Below are 27367 nucleotides of genomic sequence, written 5' to 3' on the forward strand. Positions count from 1 at the left end.
GACAACGATGTTTTTTTTCCTTTTGAGGTATAGAACCTTAAAAATGGACTGAATTCCCATACTTCGAGGTTCCAATGAATCTGAGACAAACGGTTAGGTAAATTACCTCAGGTTTAGCACGAGAGCTCGAGCAGCGTCTGTCCATGAATCATACCCGTGGACCGTAGCACAGCGGCAGTCTCTCGTTGACTTCCCGCGGTAAAGTACCGATTACCGAACTCGGAATGTTTGTTATGTTTACAAATACGCCGTGCACAATGGGCGTGTTTATCCCCTAGGGGACAAAAGTTTTAAAAGTTTATTTTTAAGAATATACCAACAAGTTATTATAGGATCTTGACTAAAAGTTTTCTTAGCTGAAGTAGAACTTTTATTAGATTTTTCAGTGCTGTGTTTGTGTCTGTTTGTGTGGTACAAAATGTTACAAATAAGAAGGCTTTAGAGAGTACCTTTTTAATTTTTTTAAGGTAAGTGCGATAAGTTTTACTGATAAAAGCTATCGTTTGCATGGTTCTCATTTAATAGCGATCTAGACTGTAATGCGAAAAGTATATAGAAAACAGTCACATAAGTAGGTATACAATATAACATAATATGTACGTGCAATTAGGTGTTATCTTTATTTATTTTCGCATTTTTGCGGTAAATTGCTAGATAACAATAGGTAAGCACATACAAGTTATCATCTTATTGCACCTAAGTTTAGGTACCTACCTAAGTACCTACTACATGATCCGCCCGGCCATAGTTTTACGACGTAACCCGGCGTTTCTCGTGTGAAAGATTTAAATACATTCTTTTCTCGTGTGAAAGATTTATTTACTATTTACCTATTAATAGCTGTCTAATCTGAAATAGTCTTTGAGTCTTTTGAAATCGGATGAGTAGTTTCAAAGATTACCTTCTAATAATATTCAAACTCACAAACTTTAAGTAGGATAGGTAGGTGCCTGCCTACCTGGGTCTCTTTATAATATTAGAAATAAGTATGTATCTACTACGACTTTGACGATTGTTTCAATAACTAAACACATTGTTAGCACTAAACAATCCTCGACATGCGATATTTATAAATAAAATAAGCAAGTAGGTTAACCTAGACTTGAGTTTATTATAGATATTTTTAAAAAAAATGCTTCGTTCTAAATTCTAACTTAATCAAAACAAGTGCTCTTAACATTTTATAACTGGTACTTACATCATATCAAGGGTATTAAGCGGCATTCTAACTTGAATGTCTAATACAAAGGGCAACCACACACGAACATCTGGAATAAATTAGTTGAGTAGAAAGCATTAAATAAAATATCCTATGTAGTACGCGACTCTAAATATATAAAGGAAAAGATCGGACTGAAAGACATCTGATACGAGCAGGTATTATGATGTAGACATCCGCTCATAAAGCATTTTTGAAAATTTGAAAATTCAATCCTTCAGGGGATAGGGATTGAAATAGGGGTTTGAAATGGATAAGCTAATCATTTGATACAGGGTTACATCTGGAGACATCATCAGTTGTAACTGCGAGGGTACTGTTTAGAGAAATCACAGTCAAGACCTAGTTTAAACAAGTGTAAATTAAAAATTTATAACACCCCCGACAAGTGAAGGTTACAGTAACTAGAAAAGAGCTGATAACTTTCAAACGGCTTAACCGATTTTCTTGGATTATAGCTAAGAACACTCTCGATCAAGCCACCTTTCAAACTAAAAAAAACGAAATTAAAATCGGTTCATTAGTTTAGGAGCTACGATGCCACAGACAGATACACAGATGCACAGATACACAGATACAAACGTCAAACTTATAACACCCCTCTTTTTGGGTCGGGGGTTAAAAAGAAACTATAAATCGAAACGTCCTTTTTAGCTAGGTGCCTATTAGGTATAAAGTGAAGAGACATAACTTTATCTTACCAATAGAAGCTATTTATCAGCTTTATTAATGCAGATGCAACAGATTGGCTTGTTTGCGGCTAACCTTACAAGACCGGAAACCGGAACCGGACGTTAAATCATTTGTAGATACTTACGCCTAACTTACGTAACACATAGTCTATGTGACATAGACACGGTAATATTATCTATACAGTATTCTAACTCGGCCGTATCTTTGAAATAGATACCTACAGCTGCGCGGTACGTAAACATGCGGTAGGGCTGCCCGCCTCCAGCAGTTTAATTACACTTGCCTACTTTGTGTTTCCATCTAGTTTTGTGATTGTAAATATACTTTTTTTTATACATATAAACAAATAAAATACTTTGTGAATTGCATAGGAAATGTTCAATAAAAATGCGTGTTGTTTTTTGATTGGTAGATTTAATTAAAAAACCATGTTTGTGATTGAATAACAAATCGGTCTTATACATTTGAGACTGAAAAATATTTGCGCCTCGACTGAGACGTAGGAAATTAAACGAACGTTACGAATTATTAAATTTTAAAGTTTAAAAAATCCGCATTCTAATATAAAGCTTTTAATTAAAAATTGTTTTGGGAAACATGGACAAGATGAAGAAAAATGAATATCTTTTAATTGGTTATAGATACCTACAGCTACTTTACAATTTATATATTTGGTTTTAAATGAAGTTCGGAATATTTTCTCCATTTTTCTATATACATATTCCACAAAATCATCGCTGGGTACAATCAAAAAATTTGCGAATTAATCTTATTGTAGTCCCGGTACCTTAAATACCGACATTCTGAGCTGAAATTGTGGCTTCTTTGATCGGGTTTCACATACAACGAAAAAATCGCACGGTTATTGTTAGAAAAACAAAACACCGCCCGTTCGTCACTGCGGCACAGTCGCGACTGTCTGCGTGTCGAGCGCCTGCCGACATCGAGGTGCGTAGGTATAGCTCGCGTTTCGTCCGTTTGTATGAAGTTGGAATACTGATACATAATATTACCGTGACATAGACGTACAGTTTCGCGTTAGCTATAAGTATTAATTTAGGTGGTTATTCTAAGATTAATAGCGACTCTTGTAACGAAAGTAAAATTAAGTTCGTACAACTGCACTGCGGCCTAAAATTTAATAAACGCATCTATTTCTATCGAGGCCGAGGTATGTATTTCAAAAGTTACTTTTGCTAAGAATTAAAGGTGTTTTATTTTAATATCTTACTGTCTGTTAGTACTAACAAAGTATTAATTAGCAACTTATCAGGCGTATAATTGTACTACTAAAATTACCATTAGGGTGTCAAGGAGAACAAGATTTCCACTCGCTTAGACAGGGCATCTTGCAAAGACAAAATGACTCGCTCGTCTTGCAAAGACTCGCTCGTCTTCGATTTTATGGACTGGTCTTCGCTGCGGATCAAATCGGACCAATAGTGCCAATACTTAATCTAAACAGGTTTCTCGGCCCTGAATTTCAACTTTGGTACAGTTCCATACATAGTTAATTTTTAAAATAGCTACGACACATAGTACAGACAAACAGATAGACTGGACGAAACTAAAAGAGTTCCTTATTTTATCACGGAACCCTACATAAATATGTACTTAAATAAAATCTTTTTATTCGAAGTAACTAGGGCTCAACTTGTTAGTGAACGGACAACGGTCCCTAAAAACGGGACTTTACCTACCTACTTCAGGAAATTGAACGGGCCTTTACCTCTATCACACTCGAGAAGTAGCTACGTCAATCTCAGAATAATAAAACTGGTCAAGTGCGAGTCAGACTCGCGCACTGAGGGTTCCGAACTCGGGTACTTTTTTTCAACATTTTGCACGATAAATCAAAAAGTATTAAGTACACATAAAAATAAATAAAAATCTGTTTTAGGATGTACAGGTTATGATTGATTATGATACCCTACTTGGTATAGTTATCTTATTTTGAAAATTGAAACACATTTTAATTTTTTTTAATGATGTAACGGACGGACGGACGAACGGACAGACAGACAGACAGACAACAAAGTGATCCTATAAGGGTTCCGTTTTCCTTTTGAGGTACGGAGGTTATACGTTATAAGAACAAAAGTTTTGACGACCTCCCTGGCGGAGTAGTAAGCGCTAATTTACTTACGCGTGGCAGCCCTAGGAAGATCTATTGCGAAATTGGTATTCCTGTATTTTGATTTAACAAACAATAGCTAGATAAATTACTTCCTCCATATTCATCTTCCATACTAATATTATAAATGCGGAAGTGTGTCTGTATGTCTGTTACGCTTTCACGGCTCCACAGAATCTAGACGAAAGGCTTGGAGATAGCTTGCATTCTAGAGATGGAGATATTTTTTATCCCGGAAAATCAACGAATTTGCACGTTATTTAAGTAAAAATGAATGAAGTGCGAGCATCACCATTTCTATCTCGTAGTCACATTTTTCAAGTTGAGTACGACGGGGCCAGCGATATAAATGTTCCACTTGATAGGGTGCTTTATAGTAACAACATATTCCAACCAAACATCGGTGTCCGCACTCCAGTCAGTCTAAAAAAATTAAACTTGCGTGATCACTTTTAAGTTATTATTCACATAGGTAGCTTTAAGTACTTACCTATCCTAGTTTGTTTCTAATTAATTTTACCTTGTTCCCTATGTTTGTAAAAAAGGACTGCGTTTAATACCGGCTTCCCACGGTGCTTGATATTGCGAACGGACGCGGAGTAGTCCACATCGACGCACTATGAGATGAGTATCTTCCGTGGTAGCGCAGAAACGTCTTCGTCGTCGTCCGAGCCTTGTTCGCGGTTCGTGGCTGTCCCTGGTCGTCAGCCGTGCGTGATAATCCGCAGAACCACGCACCGTGGGAAGCCAATGCCTATTAAACAAATTACGACTAGATTACAACGTGGGATTAGTCAAGGGGCGGACCAACAATTTCCTGTAAGGTCAGCAACGCATCGGCGGTACCTCTGGTGCTGCAAATGTTCATGGGCGGCGATAATCACTTAACATCAGGTGACCCGTCTCCTCGTTCGCGACGACACGACTGACAGGAGTGCGGATACCGATAACTAGTTGGAAAATGTTGTTACTATGAAGCGCCGCATCTAGTGGAACATTCATATCGCTGGACATGACAAACAATAGTGAGTAGGTATCAATAGCAGGTCGGCGTATGCCCTACATTCACATCTTTACCTTGATCTCGCTCTAGTGTGAAACTAGAGCTACATTTTCACTTTTAAATAGATCTTTCGTCATCGCCGGTCCACTACTGAGGACGAGTCTCAGTCAGAAGGGGTTTGGCCCTCTGCCTGTTATATTTAACCGACTTCCAAAAAAGCAGGAGGTTCTCAATTCGTTACACGAGTAGCTAAACAAAAATTATTTTTTACTTTTTAGTGTTTTTGGTTTTTGAAGTCGGTTTTATTTTTCTTTTGAAATTTTTTCTTTTAGTATATTGTAATCATATTCAAAATTAACAATATTGGCATAAAATCTGATTGAAAGTTAACAAGGTCGTTCCAAATTAGATAAGTGGTTACTTAAGTTACCTAATTCAAAGAGATCTCTGATGTAATTAAAAGCTTCCCTGATTGCCGAAGTAATAACGGATTCTCCTCAAATTACCTTTAAACCGCCTTTAGCAACAGGAATACATGAAGAGTAGGTAGGTATTTACTTACCTACATCAAAATTATTATTATGAGAAACATTTCGTCGGGGGGAGAATTTGCCTTACCTACATCATCCATACTAATCTAGGTACACGTCATCTTCCTTATCCATCACTAACTTCATTATAAAAGCGAAAGTGTTTGTGTTGGTTTATTATTTTGTTCTTCAATCACGTCGCAACGAAGCAACAGATCAAAGTGTTTTTTGCATGGGTAAATAAATGACTTTGAGGTGCCTGGAGAGTGACATAGGCTCTTTTTAATCGACTTCCAGAAAAGGAAAATGTTTACCTTATCTGTACCGTGAAATGAGCCGTCAAAAACTAGCAGACAAACAGACAGCCAGACACACTTTTGCATTTAATACATGGATGAGGAAGATGAGTGTTATTTATGCTGTAATTTCTTCTGAAGGAACAATGGGTCTATAATGATAACCTCATTTAGGATTAAGTGGATCTTTCAAAGGAGTAGCGAAACAAAGATATTATTACGATAATCCTGTTATGGAGAGGAAATAGCTCCATTCGTAAATCCGGTTTCCACCATTCGGGAGTGACCCCGCTTGTGTTCTACACGTAGGGTTGTCACAACAGATAAACGATTATCGTAGATATTATTCACAACTTTCATTTAACTGAAAACTCATCAAATAAAACTTATGATTATCTAATGAAAAATATTTAAGATGCTCTTATTAATAATAATAAATTGAACTTTAAGAATGTCGCCGTAAATGTGATAAAATATTAATATAAAGAGGAATAAGCGTCCGCTATTCGTCCGTCCTTCTGTTGGCGAGCTGTATCTCGTGAACCGTACCTAATGAGTAAAAAGTTGAATTTCTAATGCCGCTTATTATAAAAAACTAGCTGATGCCCGCGACTTCGTTCGCGTGGATGTAGGTTTTTAAAAATCCCGTGGGAACTCTTTGATTTTCCGGGATAAAAAGTAGCCTATGTGCTAATCCAGGGTATTATCTATCTATATTCTAAATTTCAGCCCAATCGTCCAGTAGTTTTTGCGTGAAGGAGTAACAAACATACACATACACACACACACACACACACATACACACAAACTTTCACCTTTATAATATTAGTGTGAAGTGTGATAAAAAATTTGTGAAATGTGTGTCAATCACAAATGAATTTTGGGAGTGACAGCCCTATCAGTCAGAGAAGTGCTTAGTTTCCGTTCCAAGCTCGAGTGACTTCTACGGGAACTATCCACTAATGTATGAGCAAAAGTACTGTTTGCCACCAACATTGAAAGTTTCGACATATGGCCTGGGTTCGCTCGCATGGTATTTTCGGAAAACCTTTTCTATTGGGGGTCTAAAAGACTTTAACTTTAGAGAGAACATAATTGCAAAATAGGTAATTTCAAGGCAAGCGGACTCCAACTTAGGTGCAACTATAGTCCGCACTTTGACTTTGTTCAGACTTAAGACACTGCGTTATACCGCTAGCATAAATCTGTCTCGTTTTAATTGAATAAGTCTAAGCAAAGTCAAAGTGCGCTCTATAGATTTCAACCTTAATGCCTTATTATTGCTTTCTTTAAAGCATGATTGTCATCAAGCCTATCATGACCTCGTGTCTCCGAAACTCAGCACGAAACGGATTTCGATCAAATTAGTCAACAATTGGAAACGTTTTACGCAAGTGTAGTTGCGATTGTTATTGTGTTATACTACGTGTTGCTATTACTTATTCAGGTCACTCTTGAGCGGCCCGTAAGGCAAGCAGGCGCGCGGGACCTACAAATGGCTATTGTATAAGAACCGAAACGTGATGCGAAGAAAAAATTGATTAAAGTGTACGTCTAATACTGACTTCATAACGATTTTATTACTTATCTTCAACTTAGGAAACTCTTGTTTATATTCCATGATAAAACTAGATTATTTGAATTGTATATTCACGATGGCATCCGCAGACAATGGATGGAGGGACATAAGTTTGAAAGCTGATACGGGTCCCTCTACCACTGCCAAGGGTCACTGGTAGAGATATACGTATATAGATAAGTGCTTCCCTGTCCACTTAATTAATAGATTACTTACTACCACTTAAAGATAAAACTTATCTTTTCCTTTTAACTATTACTAATTTTTGGTAAGTATAAACAAAAAAAGACGTTGGGATCTCAACAACTGGTGCTAGGATAACGAACACCAAAAACCGCAGCGTTGGTAGTCCTTCCGCTAGGATAGAAGACATCAAGCGAGTCGCAGGGAGCCGCTGGATTTCGGCGGCGCAAGACCGTGGCGTGTGGTCCCTACAAGAGACCTTCAGCTGAAAGGTTTATCGGTTGGTGATGATGATGATGAATTACCATAGTGATTATATAATAAATCATATAATACATATAATAAAATAAAAAGAAAAACCCTGACTCATCAACATCCATTTCACACTCTTATAGCTCGTTCACACAGGCTGCGTAAGCGTAGATGTAGCGCGTACCATTACGTCGTAATGTATGGAAATGTATAAAACATGGCACACCGCTTGCGTAAAGCGTGGACGTATGCGTAACCCGGTGTGTTAGGGGTTTACGCGCGTCACTACGCTACGCGTACGCTACGTACGCGTAGCTACGCACGTGTCACGTGTACGTGCTTGGTGTGAATCGGCCTTTAGACCTAAAAATTTGCACAGTTTCAAGTTCCCACGGGATAGGGAATAAAGAGAATTTATATTTTAACCGCGCGAAGCCGTGGGCGGTATCTAGTCAGCCAATATTTTTCTCTTCATAGGTAGGCTAGTTATCGCAGAATTAGGCGCGTAGATACGGTGGTAATCTAATAGGTAAATAAGCAATGTAAGACGATATAAAACAAAAAATGATAACAATCATTTTTATCTACTGTATTATGTTAATACCATTATGTAGGTTACCGCCAAACATTAGCATAGGTATATTATGTCAATGCCGCCAAAAGATTAAATTAAAAGCAAAAAAAAATTACAGTTTTATTATATCTATGTTCCTGCTACGATTTCATATGAACACACAAAACTTTGGTTAACTTAAACAGCTGATTCTTTAAATTCACCTGATTTGTTGATAATTTAAAAAAATATATAAATGACGTGGTACCTATTTTTATTAACCCCCGACCCATAAAAAGGGGGGTATTATAAGTTTGACGTGTGTATCTGTGTTTCTATGTATCTGTTTGTGGCATCGTAGCTCCTAAACTAAAGAACCGATTTTAATTTTGTTTTTTTTGTTTGAAAGGTGGCTTAGCCGATCGAGAGTGTTCAGATTCAGAATTCAAGAAAATCGGTTCAGCTGTTTGAAAGTTATCAGCTCTTTACTAGTTACTGTAACCTTCACTTGTCGGAGGTGTTATAAATTTTTAATTTACACTTGTATATATTCAGTTAAAAGATAAATGAGCAGATATTTCAAAAGGAAATCTCAACTTGGAGTAGCTCCGGAAACCAGAGTAAATTTTTAATTTCCAGTGTTGGCATTATTTTGTTACGCCCATATACTTAGGTAATAAATTTAAATAAAGAACTTAAAGTCCATCTTCGGCTTTTCTTTTTTACGGGACACAAGCAGGATTTCACCTTTTCACTTCAGGCAATTTTTATTGCAAAATTGCAAGTACAAGTATTAAAAATAAACGATAAAATGTTTATGTACCTGCAATACATCAATTTCTATTTCCGCAGTGAACTCGGTTCAGTCGCTACAATTTCCCGCCCCCATTTCCTTGCCATATTTTTAAGGAAACCGCGATTTATTTTCCTTTAAGCGTGTTTCTAGAGGATTTTATGTATCCAAATCACGATTGAGAAAGTTTTCGTATAACCTCGCCGGAAAGAAAATTACTTTTGGAAATTGACGTGGCAATAGCCTGTCGCAACAGAACTCTATTGCAAGAATGTTATTATATCTCTATCGAAATTCAAGATAGTACCTATAGATACATAATAATAATTAATTTGTCAACAAAAAAGTAGATCAAGTTATAAATAAAATGAACCAAAAACATAGAAATAGGGACACCTTTGTAATAATTAAAACTTAGTATTAATTATGGTAAACCATAAAATATGGTACAGCCAAAATATCGTTAAATAAAGGGTGGTATATTAAAAGGTCCCTTAATATAGTAGGTCTAGTACCACTAAAACTGTGGTGGTACTCATAGAAACATTATACCTACTTTAAAACCTTTTTATAACTTAGGCACTTTCCCCTAAAACGAAATGAAACTGAGTGGTTACATCTGCTTTATACCTACCTACCCATTTTAAAATTTAGTCCCCAAGCTAGACACATCTGATCTTAAAACTTTTTGGAGTTAAGGGAACTTTTTACACTTAGTAAAAGTTACTTAGAAAACGAGGCAGATTTATATCTCTACATAAATGAGCAAAATGAACGCCCATTAGATAGATCTCATCACAAGTTTTTGGACTGCACCAATAAGCTACCCGTATCGTAGGAGCACCGTCCCATGCAAACATTTAACTAATTATATAAAAATAGAAGGGAATTCTTAAACATACCTATAATAAAACACAATAGTCGTGACACCTAATCCATTGTTTTCAAAAGGGAAGCAAAAGACACATGAAACGATTGTTATTTTTCAATTCACTAAGACATAATTACAGCTACTCGTATGTTACTTCATTAGATTTTCTGCATAGACCATAAGATTTTTTTTTTTGCTTTTCTGCGGTTTCTGGTTTGAAGTGTAAACTATAGCTAATTATCCTTATATATAATTAATTGGGCCCATAACCAAATGGTAATAATAAAATCTTGTTCCGCCCACAAACTCAATCTTTATTATATTAATAATTATAATTTAATGTTTACAAGAAGACATACTTTTTACGACAATCATGTGGAACGAAACATCGAATCTCGAATATCGAATGACAGAAAAACATCCTACAAAAATAGAACATTATTTTTGTCTTAAGTTTTTCTTGATGTAATGAGATTACATATATTATGTTCCAATATTTTCAATGAAAAGGTATTTATTCCCAATATTTAGCAACTAAATATTTGCTCTATAGAAAAGGTCTGTAAATTATTGAGAGCTACATTATGATTATCATCCACCTATGATTGGCTCATACTCGCACTATTGGCTCAGAATACATAATAGTACAGCTATTGGCTAATGTACAAGCAATTACCATGATTGTAACTAACAGTTAATCTCAGCTTTTGTGCTAACCACGTGCTAACCCATCTAATTATACTTTGTTGGTAGTTTCAATAGCCAGTAATTGGAGGCAGTTGACAAAATTATTTCGAACTTTTTATTTGCAAGGTCTTATCTTCTACCTTCCACATGGTATCTGATTAGTGATCATTTAATTTCATTATCATTACAAAAGATACCGATATCTTAATCACTTGTAGTACCACTAAATTAAATGTATATCAATATTTAGTTCAGCGGGATTTTGCCCGCGGGCTGGTGTTTGAATTTTTTCGGGGTAAGTTTTTCTGTAGCTGGTGTGCTAGAATATTTTATATCTATCTACTAATTTATATTTTCCTTTATGTATTAGGTGTTTGTATTAATTCCTATAGCTATATTGAAACATTTTCTGTTGCATTTTGGTCTAGGTGTAATGAATTTGAATACATAATGTATCAGGAAAAGTAATCATATTTTAGATCCCTATTTCTTCTTACAAAAATAAAATATACCCTTGTCGTCGATGTCGTCATATGGATCAACATTCAATAAGTGTGTGAAAAAAATTGATTGAGAAATGACCTTTTGAAATGTTCTCAATCAATTTTTTCAACCTAGAACAAGTGCTAAACCTCTCACAGTAAAATCGTGAAATAAATTAACATTAAAGATTCAATTAATCCATTTAAAAAGTTGTTAGTTACCTAATATGTGCCTAATGCCTTTGGCTCAAATATTTAATTTATGATCTCAAACGCACCGCGTGTCTTTGATTAAATATATATTAATAATTAATAATAGATAATTAGGCTATCAAAATTTAGGTAGGTAAATCGAGTTTACGTCATTTTTCTTGTTGTAAAAGTTATCTATCTTTATCATTATATTATGATAAGTGATTAGATTGAGAAATTGAGATTGATAAATTATGTAGTAACGACAAAATTCTAAATTAACAATGATTGTTGGAGAACGAATGGCAATATTTATTCAATTAATCATCGTTAGACTAATTTGCGCTGTAATTTGTTTTACAAACTAAGGTTTTTTTTAAAATTGTAAGTCAAAACAAAAACATTAATTAGGTAGATAGATTTTGCGAAAGAAAAGTTCTCGAATGTAGGTACTATATAGCTACAGCCTTTTAATAATAGTTCGTGATAGTTGAGTTATGTGGTGCGATATAATTATGCCTTATCTGTCTGATTCAGCTAATTTCGTTGTCTTGCAGGTGAACTGATTACCACCTAACATGGCGCAGGACAACGCCAACTCCTCAATGGAAATGGGGACCAGTGACCAGGTAAGATCTTCTAGGTCCTGGGCTGGGCGTTGAAGAGTCAGTCAGTGAGGAGTCAAGCCTTGCTTTTTAAATGTTGACTAACTTATGCCTGCGACTTCGTTCGCGTGGACTACAATTTCAAACCCTTAATTTGACTCCTTAAGGGTTCTATTTTCAAAAATCCTTTCTTAGCGGATGTCTATATCATAATAACTATCTGCATGCCAAATTCAGCCCGATTCATCTAGTAGCTTGAGCTGTGTGTGTGTGTGTGTGTGTGTGTTTGTGTGTGTGTGTGTGTGTGTGTGTGTTTTAAATCAGTCAGTCAGTCAGTCTCCTTTTACACTTATGTAATTAGATTAGAATTTGAATGCAGACAGCTGATTTAGTTAATAGTATTTATTAAGCACTTGCTTTGTTTATAAGTCAAGTGGATAACCTCACTGATAAGCGATAACGTTGAATTCTAAGTTCTTAGAGAAGAAACTGAAGCTAATAAGGAATTGTTCAGTATTAAATATAAAATTGTACGAAACGTTCGCTAGTACTTAATTAAGAAAAAAATATATATATCTTAAATAATGAAAGAAACTGTGTAGTTTGCTTGCTGAAGAAATTTTGCCTAAAACAGCTATCTACATGAACAATATTTAATGAACGGGTACATTCATCTAATCAAATATACGAAATATTATTTGAAGGTTAGTAACTATGTTCAAAATAACAATTCCAAGTCCTGGAGTGCTCTGAAATGATACCTAGTTTATCTTCGAAATTGTTTCTTTAGATTAGAATTATCTGAAAGTACGTGTCTTTTTTCAAAGCTAGCTGGTTCCCACGATTTCGTTCGCAAGGAATTTTTGTAGATCGTTGAGATTTTATGCTGAAGATAGTTCTCTTTCTCTGTGGAAATACGTTTTCCCGCAGCAAAAGAAAGTCTGTCCGATTTCAGAATACAAATGTTTTTAGAGACACTGCTAACTGCTATGAATGCTAGGGTTTAGATTTTCAAAAATCCCTTAGGAACTCCCTGATTTTCCGGTATAAAAAGTAACCTTTATTGTTTCCGGGTAGCAAGCTGTCTCTGTTCCGAATAAATAATACCTACCAACGAATTCGTTAACATACATTTAGTTTTTTTTTAATCCCGTGAGAACCGATTTTCTAGGACAAAAAAATAGCCTATGCCCATCTCTGGGATGCAAGCTATCTCTACAATAAATTTCGTTAAAATTAGTCGAACAGATGTGCAATGATAGCAGACAGACAGACACACTTTTGCATTTATATAATATTACTAAGTAGATATGGGTGAAACTAAGCCGTTTTGCCGTGAAAATGCAATACACGGACATACAGATTACATACAGACACGAGTTTATAATATTAGATTGAGATTGGATATCAGTGTCCTTTGATAACTTCTTCAGAGTTCAGTTATCAAATCTCTGTTGCTCTAACCAGGTTCTAGTTGCCAGAAAAAAGTCAAGGAAAGCCAGATATGCGATCGGTTTCGTTGCGATGTTGATTGCGATAGGCGTGGTTATCACGCTGGTGGTGGTTCTCTCTGGGAACGAGAGTGGTGCATCGCCACCCATACCAGAACCGATCATAACAACAGAGGGTCCCACTTTCCCGACAACAATCTCAACAACAACACCAGCACCGACCACAACAACATCGACGACAACAGAAGCGCCGACAACATTGCCGCCGCCGCCGCCAGAAATCGAGTTGGAAGATATTATCAATGGAGAATTCTCTTCGCCTTCTTTCAATGGAACTTGGGTTTCAGGTGAGAGATCTTTGATTACCACTTGCAGTAGAAACGTAAAATAAAGTAAATAAATAGTAAATAAACTCGTTACTAGAGTAGGCCTTATCTGTCAAGTTGTATGAATTACTTAACAGGGCTCTCTCCGTCACTCGTTTCCACTCGTTTCATACAATCGTAGTTCCAATTTCATTTGAATATTAAGCAACCAAACTCCATGAAATTGTGCAGACAAATTCTAGACTAATAACTGTGTCTGTGGTGTTTTAGATTTTTCTAAAAATATGTAGTTTTAAAATTACAGGGGCTCAAAGATTTGTATGAAAATTTCTAAGACCGCGTAACTTTGAAACCAAATATTTTAACAGAAGTCTGGAAAACCACAGACATACATATTGGTTTTTAGAGTATGTCTGCAAAATTTCATGGACTTTGGTTGCTTAATATTCAAATGAAATTGGAACTACGATTGTATGAAACGAGTGACGGAGAGAGCCCTGTTAAAGCCCTGATCCATGAGCGGATTACCTATGCCAGCTTGCGGTAAAGATTACGGCGGTTTTACTCTCGGTACTTCGGCTTCCAAAATGGTCATTTTCGTCGTTCTGGTCGTCTGGTTTTTTTTAATGAGATAGGTTTGCGCTGGATGACACTCGTGCTAAAAAAATAAATGATGTGCCTATTTAAAAGGAACATGTTCATTCTTCATTTCAGGAAGCGAAATATTATTCCGGGATTACAATGGCCACCTCATGCTATATGATGTTGATACCGATAGTGCTACGACTCTTATCTCAAACGATTCTCAGGTAAAATGAACATTTCCCTTAACAGTAGTAGTAATTAGGGATCCATTTTTATTTTTATTCATTTCATAATTTGCTGAGTAGATGATCAAATCACATGGCATTATTAACACCGCACGTTTCGGCGTAAATCTTACCGAACGATAAGTAGTGGCGCATCCTGTATCCTGCAAAACATGTAATGGCATTTGAACTGAGTCTCAAGGGTCCATTAGACGGTTTTGCCACTACCACTACCCTGTACCCCTGCAGTCATTACAATTTATTAGTTATTCAAGTAACTGAAAAATTATTAAATTATTTCCAGTGCTTTTAAAGTCAGGATACATTTTTAACTTTTATTAAAATGGCAGAACGCTAGCATAGCATTTTATTCTATGGTCATTCTATTCCTAAACGTACTTAGATAAATTCGTATAGTTTGAACGTTGTTTGGAACCAATTCGTAGAGTTTGCCAAGATCAAATAATATTATGATAGCGCTAACTAGATTCACCCTAGTTAAGCGTAGTTTATACTTTATATGTATCTACGGTTTGAATTGAACTTAGATAAGTCAAGTTTGCGAACTCAAGCTTAATATTAACTTAGATTGTTGGAGTTGATAACTTAATTAAAAGTTATGATGCTGGAAAGTTTTATGTAATCTCCATTAGACAAACATTAGATAAAGTGTCTATACTGTCATAATATTTGAAGAGGAGTGATGGGCAACTTTACAATTTATGGTAGATATTAGATAGGTGTATTTAATGTGTAGCAAGCTAAAAAAACTTGTTAGCAAATTACTTTATTTATTAATACTGAGCAGAATGCTAAGTTACTTATTTGAAACTTGCATTCATATCGAAGTAGCGTATTGAGAATCTACCTAGTTACCTACTCAACGGCCAAATATAAAAAAGTATGTTTTAATGCTTAAAATGAACGAGTAAGTAGATATGCGTTCTTCTTCTGTCTTTTTTTAGGATTCCGCACCCGAAGGGTACCAATTGAACCCTATTACTAAGCATCCACTGTCCGTCTGTCTATCCATCCGTCCGTCTGTTTGTCTGTCAGCAGGCTATCTTATGAAGCGTGAGGTAGAGTTGAATGTTTCACAGAGCGTGTATTTCTATTACCACATTACAAAAAATACGTAAAAAATGTCAAAATAGCCAACATGCAAATAAAAAGTAGGTAGTGCAAGGTAGGTTTAATCTCAGTACCTAGTACCTACGATACTACAGAAACCTTTGTGTGTGAGTCCGAACTCCGAATCGCACTTGATAAGTTATTTATTTATTGAAACTAAATTATTATAATCAGCCATGCAGCTCCAAACAATGATATCGAGTACCAATCGATTTGTAAACATTTTTGTTTAACCTTTCAGATATTGCAGCAATCATTCCGAGTGACATCACTGTCACCCGACGGCAACTATGTGGTGCTTTCTTACAACGAAGTTTCGGTAAGAATATTTTTTACCCGACTGCGGCAAAGCCAAAAGGAAGGGTTATGATTTTAGCAGTCTATGTATGTATGTGTGTGTGTATGTTTGTATCCAGATTCTGTGTGTTCCACCGTGGCGCCTAAACTATTGGGCAGATTTTAATGAATGATGTCTTCAAACACGTTGCAACGGATCAAAGGATTGACGTGACGGATTTTTTGCATAGGTACCTACTTTTATCCCGGAAAAAAAATGAGTTCCTACTTGATTTTTAAAGATCTAAATCCACGCTAGTTCCCCTATCCGCAAAAACAGAGAAGTCAATATTGTACAATGTGCAAGATGCGATATGCACCGTCCATCCTTCCACTACTAAAGAAGCAAGAAAAGCAAGCTATTTACACGGCTCAACACAAATCTTCTAGAACACTCAACGTACCTTACCAATTATACCTCCTTTTGTATGGAGAGACATAATCGTTGAACCAAATTAGGTATAAGGTTAAACAAAGATGGCTTTTAAAATCATGACGTTTGCTAGTGTTATATTTTACCTAATCATGATGATGATCATCATCATCATCAAGCGATAGCTAAGTGCATTGCCAGACATACCTACTTAGGTCTCTTGTTGGGACTTCCATACGCCACGGTCTTGCGCCGCCTGAATCCAGCGGCTTATCTAATACCTATGATTAATTCTAAGCCGATTTACGCAAACAAACTTGTTACGGTGGTTCAACATTAATTATAACTCTAGTCCTCAACTTTTGCAGTGTTAATTCATTGTACCTACTTATTCTCGTTAAACGCTATGTAACAGAACTAATTTTCTAGTCTAATTAGTGCCACTAACTCCCCTTAGATTACTTTTAAACGAGCTAACTCAATTAGGTCACTTATTTCAACGTAATAATGTGAAGTAGGCCACCTAAATGATTATTTAATTCGAATAGGTACTTAGACTGTTTATAAGTTCCATTAAATCGTCGTAAATAAAATTAATTTTGAGTTTTCCATAGACAATTTATCTTTAAAACACGCTTTACGCTAGAGTAAAGGTGCCCACGCACTTGAACTGAACTGCAACTGAACTGCGCGTCGCGGCAGCTCCCCGCACGAGTGTTCTTAGCTATAATCCGAGAAAATCGGTACAGCCGTTTGAAAGTTATCAGCTCTTTTCTAGTTACTGTAACCTTCACTTGTCGAGGGTGTTATAAATTTTTAATTTACACTTGTTGATATTGCTAAAAAGGACGTAAAATGAATTTTAAATAAAATACTCTTAATTTTAGACCTATTTTAAATAACATGCTCAAGACTGCCATTGGTAAGAAAAATTTGCGAATACTCTAAGATTAATTGCCATCAGAATCAGTACCAATGTCTAGGTAATGCTTATATAGAATGTACCGGCATATAGTCTATTCCTACTTAAAATGGGAATCACGATAGTTTAAACATTAAAATGCTTATATAGTAATTTTTGAGCCAATGGAGCTCAATTAACACTGTACTCGTAGTTTCGCAACGTAAACAACGCTGTGCAAACCAAATTAAGTAGCGATTCTTGTTGTATCCTCGAACCCTCCGACTGCCGGCGGACGTGCTCTTAAATAATGTTCAACGAAAGATCGTTTGTTAACCTAATGGAGACTTGCTTTACATTTTGATTATATTTACGACTAGCGACCCGCGCCAGCTTCGCATGGGTAACTTATTACAATTTTTGTAGGGATCTCAAATTTTTTGATAATAGAATAAAGCCTATGTTACTGAGGAATAATATAGCTTTCTACTGGTGAAAGAATTTTGAAAGTCAGTTCAGTAGTTCCAGAGATAACTTCCTACAAACAAACTTACAAAGTTTAACTCTTTATAATATTAGTACCTATAGACTAGCTGATCCGCCCGGCTACCTACCGTATATTCTGATTCCAACATTCTCTGACTCCAAGTTTCTTCGTTACAGGTTTACAGACACAGTTTCAACGCTCGCTACACAGTTATAGACCTTCACACAGGTCAAGAGATCCACATCGTCCCTCCTGGAGTGGCACCCGAGAACGCGACTCTGCAGAACTTCGTATGGGGACGAACGGGGACTTCCCTTGCCTTCGTTTACGAGAACAACATCTTCTTCCAGCCTAATTTGACGACATCTCCACCGGTACAGTTGACGACTACGGGACTAGAAAATGTCGTTTATCACGGAGTTCCTGATTGGGTGTACGAGGGTATGTATCTACACTTTAACTTACCTAATTTGTTTCCAGTTCGCGTAGTCGATTATACCTAACTAGATTGATGTTTTTAAAAAAACCCCTGGGAACTCTTTGTTTTTCCGGAATGAAAAGGTGTCAAATAAAATTTTAAAATGCAATAGAGATACCTACTATCCTAAAAGGATAGCTACTTACTACTTATATTTTATTTATTTATTTTATTTTTATATTTGTACCAAAAAGTTGTAACAATAAAAAGAAAAAGAAAGAAAAAGTGGACAGAGAAGCACTTATCTCTGCTAAGTAAGCACTTATATCTCTCACACATCTCTACAAAAGATCTCTACCAGTGACCCTTGGCTTTGCGAGGGGTTGTAAAAGGAGTACAAACGATAAATAAACTGTTTCCAGAGGAGGTGTTTGGTTCCAACAATGCCATCTGGTTCTCGAGCAATGGCGCGAAGTTGGCGTACGCGACCTTCAACGACACCAAGGTCCGAGTGATGAAGATCCCACACTTTGGAGTTCCCGGTTCGGTGGAGTATCAGTACACACGCCACCGGGAGATTCACTATCCTAAGGTATCATTATCATCAGCCTGTGGATGTCCACTGCTAAACGTACGTTTCCCCTAAAGAGCGCCTCAACTTTCCTCATCCAGCCATATCCCACGAGCCTTTTTATAGTCTCGCTCCATCGTGCTGATGGCGTCCCACACTTGCTTTCTCTACTCAAGGACTTTCCGGCTCCAACGGCCATCGATTCTACGACAGGCGTGGTCCACTACCACTTCAGCTTGGTTTGGGCTTAGTAACCTTGGTTATCTACGGATCTCCTCATCGGACCTTATCCTTCAGGGAAACAGATGAAGAATAACAAAATATTTTCGCCTTTTCCTACCTCCATGACAAAAGACAGCACTGTTGCGTGCAAAGTATCCCCTATAAATAAAACTTGCAGCAGTCATGCCGCAAAAAATTGCGGAAATTACTTTTCAACGAAAAAACTTGCTGCGAGTATACACAATCGCTTGCACTTTCACTTGCCAGAGCTGATTCCTGCAAGTTTTATTGTTAGTGGAGACTTTGCATTATGTAAGCTAGAATTATTCCTTAGAAAACATGCGTACCCTTTTACGCTTCGAGAGATTCAATCAAGTGCCGTAGAGCGTGTTTTTGTTTATTGTCAGTGCTTTTACTATATCATAACTTTTTCAGTACCCCACCCGTACTGAAGGTTATACTATAGATAGGCATAGTATACGTAGTATGGAAGCAGGCGTTATTTTGCGGAAATCCATTATATACAAGGAACCAAAAGCTTAATTTGCATGTTGCACTATACGGATTTGTTTGGTTTAGCGGATTATAGCAAATTAGAATAGAATAGAATAAAATTTATTCGTTGAAACCGACACATAAACATAGTATTACAAATAATGACGCTTATACAAAACTAAAAATAAAAAATAAAAAAAAAAAATATAAACCCTAAAATATACAATTTAAAATATAAAACTTGAAAACTAACTTAACTTAAACAGTAACTCAAATTAAGCTTTTAGTTCCTTGTATAGTAGGTATACGTTGCATATTTATATTATCATCATAGATCACATAAACAGAAATAGTTAACGCTAACTATCGAATAGAAAGATATCTCTTTAGTTTGTTATTGATTTTCAACATTTTTGTCCACCATCATCATCATCGTCAACAAATAGACGTCCACTGCTGGACATAGGTCTCTTGTGGAGACTTCCACACGGCACGGTCTTGCGCTTTCTGAGTTTAGCAGCTCCCTGCGGCTCGTTTGATATCGTCTGTGCACCCGGTGAAGGTTCTGCCAACGCTGTGTTTTTCAGTGCGCGGTCGCTATTGTAGCACCTTTTTTAGACCCCAAGGTCTATCAGTTGTTCGAACTATGTGCCTTGGCCAATTCATCCATATAAAATCTTAATTATGTCAAAAGACAGTCACTTTGGACCGCTCTGGCATTAAAATATTTCTGAATACTCGGCCGATGGACTCTGGCATACATAAGTAATATCATACAATTTCTGTGCTTTTGCTTCCAGCCTGGTACCACAAATCCAACAGTGTCAGTCACTATTCGGGACATCGCAAGTAACACTGACACAACTTTCAACGTGCCGACTGATCTGGAAGAGTAAGTTTTATTCATTAAAAGATTTTAATTAGCATGAATTTGGGTTAGAATCAACTGTGTAGTTGCTAGTGTTAAGGTCATATCGTTTGACTGATTTGATTAAAAGCTGTTTTATGTCGAAGTAACCACATATGACAATTCGGCATAATATCCAATTATATTCTTGATTTTTAGTAGAAATAATTTTTTAGTCACGTAATTTTTTTTTTCTTTTTCAGACCAATTTTGAAAACCGTATTGTTTGTCGGAAACGACAGTATCGCTGTTATGTGGACCAATCGAGTTCAAACATCACTGAAAATCGATATATGCGTGGAGGCGATTCAAACAGTACCTGCTACTTGCAATGCTGTAAGATTCAAATTCGATTTAATTTTTTTATTCAGATACAAGTTAACCCTTGACTGCAACCTCACCTGGTGGTAAGTGATGAAGCAGTCTAAGATGGAAGCGGGCTAACCTGGAAGGGGTATGGCCGTTTTCATTAAACCCATACTCCTTTGGTTTCTACACGGATCGTACCGGAATGCTTAATCGCTTGGCGGCACGGCTTTGCCGGTAGGGTGGTAACTAGCTACGGCCGAAGCCTCCCACCAGACCAGACCAGAAATTTTGAAATTATAAAATTCCCAACCCCTGCCGGGTATCGAACCCAGGACCTCCCACTAATCTTGGATACAATTAATATTGATTACGATGCATGTGATTTAAATGATCATGGGCGCTATAATAGTCGTGCAATCATAATACTTGCTCAAGTAAGATCGCAATTACACCTATAAGTTTTACTCACTGAAGCAGTTAGGTACGTAATTTTATTTACAACAAAACTAATGAAAATGTATTTATAGGAGTGTTCATATGAATACAACTTACAAGTAATCGCGGACTTACGATGTTATGACGTATTACTTATTATATATTATTTTAAGTATATATTTTTTTATTTTTCAGATCTTTAGGCATACAGAAAGCGATGGCTGGATAGACAACAATCCTTTGCATTTCAATACTCAAGGGAATGCGTTCATCACAATTTTGCCAGCAGTAAGTACCTATCATTGAAAATACTTAGGTAGGTATCTACTACACGTCATATATTATTGTAAGTTTAACCAATAAGTTTTTGTTGATTAATTTAACGATTACTCACTTATAAGATCATAGTGATAATAAAACTGAGATCTATATGAAATAGTGTGTAGATGTAGATATTGTTTGAACGATGCTCAAATTCGTCGCCAATGCAGCACTCCGAGTGAAATCCTTGCCAAAATAAAATTGGTGGTTTACCTGCTTTAAAACAAGGCTGCTACGGTCCATTTAACTTTGACCCCAGATTCTACGTTTTACAATATTGCTAATACTGTTTATGAATTCAGGCGGTCGATGGTGTTCGCTACAAGCAAATCGTGCAAGTGACTCGACCTGCGAACGAAGCTGGGCTGTGGAGCTTAGCGAATCGAGTTAATACTGCACACACCGTCGGCGAAATATTACTTTGGACTGATGACGATGTGATGTGAGTAGTAAATTAATGCCTAAGCGTCCTCCAGTAATAAAATTCGAAAAAAAAGCTCTGGCTATCACTCGTACTATGCTAATACTTGCACAAGTTACATTTATGGAAAAACTTGAATGATAATTTACATTGAAATGACAATTACCAGCTAACTTGTACAAGATTTGCTAATGGAATGCCAATTTGGTCTCGTACTAAGTAAAACAAATACTTTTACTTAAGATAAGGACACAGCATGAGATATGTACTTTTCGACGTGCGCGAAGGGAAGACATGACTGACGAACCAATCGCCCAGCGGTACAAATACTCCTGCTGTCGCTCCTCACTTTGTACAACCTGTTAGACCTATTAGTAAATAAATCCCCCACTGCGCAGGTTCCAGATCTAATCAACTTCATAAAAGTACCAGGTTAGCATAAATTGCAGGCGTCCTTTACATGACATAAGTTGTACAAACATTGGACTGCCCAGTCAAAACTATTCTTCATCTTCCGGACCTTATCCCAACGCCACGTGGGGTCGGTACAAAATGTCTTCTTCTTCCACTCTCTTCCATAATTCGTCAACGTGTCATCTACCCCTTTTATACGCATTTCCACTTTCACGGAATTCCATCTTTTCTTTGGTCGTCCTCTCCTCATTTTTCCAGTCAAAACTACTCTTACCAAAAAATGTGTAGAGGTGTCGCTTCTGTCATGTATTTTTTTTATATAAGTTTCCTTGTGATTTACAGTGAACCCATTGAAACAAGAGATAATCCATGCATCAAAGCAAAAGATAAATAAATAAATTAATTATTTCAGCTGGTACGAAGCGACCGGGGTGGCAGACAGGGCCGAGCAACACATTTACACTGTAAACTCTACGGGAGGGGTGTCGTGCTTTACTTGCAACATTAGGCGCCCTGACGGCAAACAGTGTCTGTTCAATTACGCAGCTATCAGCCTCGGCTTCCGTATCAGCGTTAACTGCGGGGGACCTGAAATACCACAGGTCTTGATTTATGATAAGGTGAGTGCAAAATCCGTTTAAAAGTGATTAATAATTTAGTTCAGCTTTGGTGTTTAGAAAGGTGTTCAAGTTTAGATGTGGAGCCTACACTTCAGCGCTGTGTGCTTTAGCCTACCAAAGTCGTGGTGAATTAACACAATTGTTAATCCAAGAAAGTCGCTGATTTATTTCTTTTCTAAATATAAGTTAAATTACAAAGTATAGGCCACTGTACGTGGCGGATGGGAGGCAACTGCTTGACGCCGAACGTTTGCACGAAAAGGCCAACACGGCTAAACTTTGATCGTCGTCAGCATATGCCCCTACAGAGCCACTACCAAAAGTTCAAGAGAAAGGCGTTTCAAACACAAAATAAAGTCCAAGCTAGAAAACTTTATGCGGCGCTTTTCTGGCACCACATGTCAATACAGCCAAATACGAGTAGTTAGCTCTAATTCTCATAATACTCTCATGGTACTACCAATTTGCTAGAAATGGTCCTTATAAGGGATGTTTTGTCTTTTTAAACCTTATTCCCGTTTTTCAGAATGGTACTCTATTATCAGTATGGGATAACAACTCGAGGGTCACGGACTTGTTGGCGTCGCACACTATGCCAGTGACGATACATCACACGATTCGCGGTGTTGACGCGATCGAGGCAGATGTGATGATTCAAGTGCCACCAGACTATGCCACTCGCACTAATTTACCACTTTTGGTTTATGTGTAAGTAATTATTAAATAACTTGACCATCCCTGGAAGCTTTATGTTGAGAGTAGCGTTTCCATTTCCGTCGATTTCATGCCAGTTTTCCATTTATTTCCATGCCATTTAGTACTTGAACCATTGTCATGGTATGGTTGATATGAGATTGACTTATTACGGTGAACAGCAACTGATAATAATTTTGGCGGATCATTATTACCGAGTGCTTTGAACCCATTGCATTATAAGCGATCACGGTTTTCTTTAAAATAAAGATGATATAAATCTGAGTCAAATTAATTTTGTTTTTAGTTTCTAGTCTTGTAGCTTCCTTTTTCAGTATGCTACGAAAATAAACATTCACAGGATGGCTTGACCCTGAAGATAGGTGAAATTTAAATTCAAGGCCGCTATCGCAATAAGCTATGCGCTTGGCTAGAGGGGAAAAGGGATTTTCAAAAATAAAGAATAGCGAGCAAACGAGCAGGTGGGTTATCTGACGATAAGTGATTACCGCCACCCATGAACATTTGCAGCACCAGAGGAACCACCGATGGATTGGAGGGTTACAGAATTAACATACATAGTTTGATAGGCTTAGATTGATGAGCAGGATCACTTAAAAAGTTAGTAGGTATAATATGCTTTTGTTAATATGCTTTGAAATAATCTTTTTCAGCTACGCAGGTCCAGACACAGCACTGGTCACAAAGCAATGGACCCTCGACTGGGGCACGTCTCTGGTCAGTCGCTACGGCATCGCAGTGGCGCGCATCGACGGCCGCGGCTCCGGCTTGCGAGGAGTCGACAACATGTTCGCTGTCAACAGGAAACTTGGCACCGTTGAGATCGAAGACCAGATTGCCGTTACCAGGTATCTTGGACTTTTATACCCTCCTTTCAATTATATCAAAGAATTTGTAAGACTGTTGAAATTGTCATCGACAGTAAATGTTAGAAAGCAGTAGATGATTTGATACAGTTATGATAAAATGGCAAAATATGTGATATCGACTTGCGAGTGACTTGCGAGTGGCTTGCGAGTTGCGAGGAGTCGCCAACATGTTCGCGAAGAAAATTTGGAATCGTTATACACCAATATTTTGGGATTTTGTTTGAAAAACCATATTTTGAGCGATATGCGGAGAACCGTCTCCTTCTGGGTGCAAGTTCCTTAGGTTTTCAAAAACTCGAACAAGTAATTTAATAATCCTGTTTAGATTTTTTTCAAACGGAAGGCCATTTGAGAGTTTTTGTGATGTATTGGCGATTCCTCATGTTCATGGTCGGTGGTTACTTAACATCTGGTGACCTAGTCATTTGTTTGCTATTAATATAAAAACAATGTGATGTCTAATTCGCTGTCGTGAAGGATCCTGCATCAGAACCTACAGTGGCTGGACGCCAACCGCACGTGCATCTGGGGCTGGTCGTACGGCGGCTACGCGGCGTCGCTGGCGCTGGCTCGCGGAGGCGACGTGTTCCGATGCGCCATTGCCGTTGCTCCCGTAGTGGACTGGCGATACTATGGTAAGTTATACATGCTTTGAATAGTGATCGCTTCATAGCGATCTTCATCACCACAAAATGTTTTCACTGGTTCGCCACTACACGCAGCTTGATCGCAGGCGCACGTCCAATCCACACCGCGTCTGACTTCAGGCCTAAGCTTATGAAACCTTCAGATTGCCGGACTGACGTTACTAACCACAGAGTCGTGTCATGAGATAATGTGCTATATCTATTGTGTAGATACAAAGTACAACCAAAATTTTTTTCGCTGTCCTGTAGGGTCTTGCATAAGGACCTGCAGAAACTAGACGCCAAATATAACAAAAAAGTTTAATTTTTGTTATTATTGGACAAAACTAGTTTTTACATTTCCAAATTGTTTACAATATAAATAGGTAATAAAGGAAAGTGAATTATAATTTGATGCCAGAAGGAGGAGGCTCGTACAGACTCTTTTTCTTCTGGTATCAACTTTCTATAACAAGAACCAGTTTGTATTACGAGCGCCTTAGTGTGTTTTTTTCGGACCCATACAAGCGTAGTTCTACTGGTATTAACCATCTAGGACGAATAGGGATGATAACTGGAAGCTTGTATGAAAAACACAGATGTGACGTCATAAACATTTTCCAGACACCATCTACACGGAGAGATACATGGACACTCCGCAAAACAACGTGGCGGGATACACCAACTCCTCGCTGCTGACTGAAGATGTGGTGAGTGTGAAGTTCGCTGTGTTGTCGCTAGATGGCCTTAATACTTATAAAGTTGTCTTATTTCTCTGTATTCGTGTTGTTTTTTATTCGATAAAAAACAACACGAATACGAACACGAACGGATACAGCTCGGCTCGGAGTCGCAACCGCGACGTGCTACAGGCTGAGTCCCTATGAAAAAGAACACCGGATGGGTTCGAAACTAGTCGGGCTTACGTCGACTAAATACGTGAGCATAGCCGTATTTTACCCAAATTTAGTGTAGAGAAAGACATCAGAATCAACGCCATTAAATTAATTTTTGGACAATTAAAGTACAAGCCTTTAAACTTCGAATATAGTTATTCATAACATTCATAGCTAGGCATTTTCTAGGTAGGCACGTCCCATCTTAGGCCACATCCTTACTTTCCATTAGGTGTGTTTGTGGTCAAGCACTTGTCTATAATGAATAAAAAAAAAGCTTTCAATAATTTGAAAGCCACGCATAATTATATTCGAAGTTTTTTTTTTTTTAATTGATAAAACCAATAAATCAATAATTCTATTTTAGGTGGAAGCATATAGGAATAAGAGTTACTTCCTAGTGCACGGCACAGAAGACGACAACGTGCACTACCAGCACGCCATGCTGATCTCCAGACTACTGCAACGGAGGGACGTCTACTTCCACCAGATGGTGAGTGGTGAATCTTTTTATTCTTATAAGATCACCGGGAATCATGCCCTGAGCGCCTTTGACCGCTACATACTAAATCTAAGGAACCCGTCAGCTCTATGAGCAGTCGTTGCCACAGACAGGCCCACTGCCACTTCAGCTTCGCAAAGACACATCTACAAGGTAAAGGTGTAAATTCCTCTTACATTAATGTATAGATATACTAGATGATACATGCGAATTTGTCCACGTGGCTTTAGGTTTCTAAAAATCCCGTGGGAACTCTGCTTTTCCGGGATAAAAAGTTGCTTATAACACTCTCTAGGTCTTTAAATATACCCATGCAAAATGCCGGGGATGTAAGCTAACTCCGCACCAACTTTCATCAAAATCGGTTAAACTGTTGGACCGTGAAAAGTTAGCAGACAGACAGACAGACACACTTTCGCATTTATAATATTAGGTATGGATTTGATATTTAGCGAATTTTTTTATTTCCTCAGAGTTATACAGACGAAGACCACGGTCTCGGCGGGGTGAGGCCGCATCTTTACCACGCACTCGAGAAGTTCCTACAAGAAAACATGTTTTAGATATATATAATAGTGACACTATTATACATAAGTAAATTAATTTCCTTAAAAATAATTAAAGTTTCTTAAGATTCATTCCAGTGAAGTATTGTCATGATAAAAGTGTAATAAGCCTATAGTACCCGACAGGTGGCAACCGGGGTATGAGGCGGGGGAACGCCCCGCACACCCATTACCG

General features: G+C 37.4%; 1 protein-coding gene across 2 annotated transcripts; it reads left to right on the forward strand.

Annotated features, from left to right (window-relative positions):
* The first annotated feature begins 165 nt into the window (after positions 1–165).
* Positions 166–27367, forward strand: LOC123866416 (venom dipeptidyl peptidase 4). Of its 2 annotated transcripts, XM_045907972.1 has the most exons (18): positions 166–467; positions 12025–12096; positions 13540–13870; positions 14564–14658; positions 16031–16108; positions 18063–18327; positions 18727–18896; positions 20393–20484; positions 20703–20835; positions 21439–21531; positions 21867–22006; positions 22812–23019; positions 23546–23727; positions 24387–24581; positions 25080–25237; positions 25853–25938; positions 26492–26617; positions 27100–27367. In XM_045907972.1, exons 2-18 carry the CDS (start codon positions 12046–12048, stop codon positions 27187–27189), a joined length of 2493 nt encoding a protein of 830 aa, XP_045763928.1. In that variant the 5' UTR covers positions 166–467; positions 12025–12045; the 3' UTR covers positions 27190–27367. The 2 variants fall into 2 exon arrangements, with proteins under 2 accessions (XP_045763928.1, XP_045763929.1); XM_045907973.1 differs by lacking the exons at positions 166–467; positions 12025–12096 and adding an exon at positions 12505–12776.

This window comes from Maniola jurtina, chromosome 6 (genome assembly GCF_905333055.1).
Source record: "Maniola jurtina chromosome 6, ilManJurt1.1, whole genome shotgun sequence".
Lineage (NCBI taxonomy): Eukaryota > Metazoa > Arthropoda > Insecta > Lepidoptera > Nymphalidae > Maniola > Maniola jurtina.

Excerpts from the sequence above, each read along its gene's own strand:
- LOC123866416 (XM_045907972.1), top strand. The coding sequence starts at position 12,046 with ATGGCGCAGGACAACGCCAACTCCTCAATGGAAATGGGGACCAGTGAC. Across the intron at positions 12,097-13,539 it reads AAATGGGGACCAGTGACCAG|GTTCTAGTTGCCAGAAAAAA; the intron begins GTAAGATCTTCT and ends TGCTCTAACCAG. Across the intron at positions 18,328-18,726 it reads TCCTGATTGGGTGTACGAGG|AGGAGGTGTTTGGTTCCAAC; the intron begins GTATGTATCTAC and ends AACTGTTTCCAG.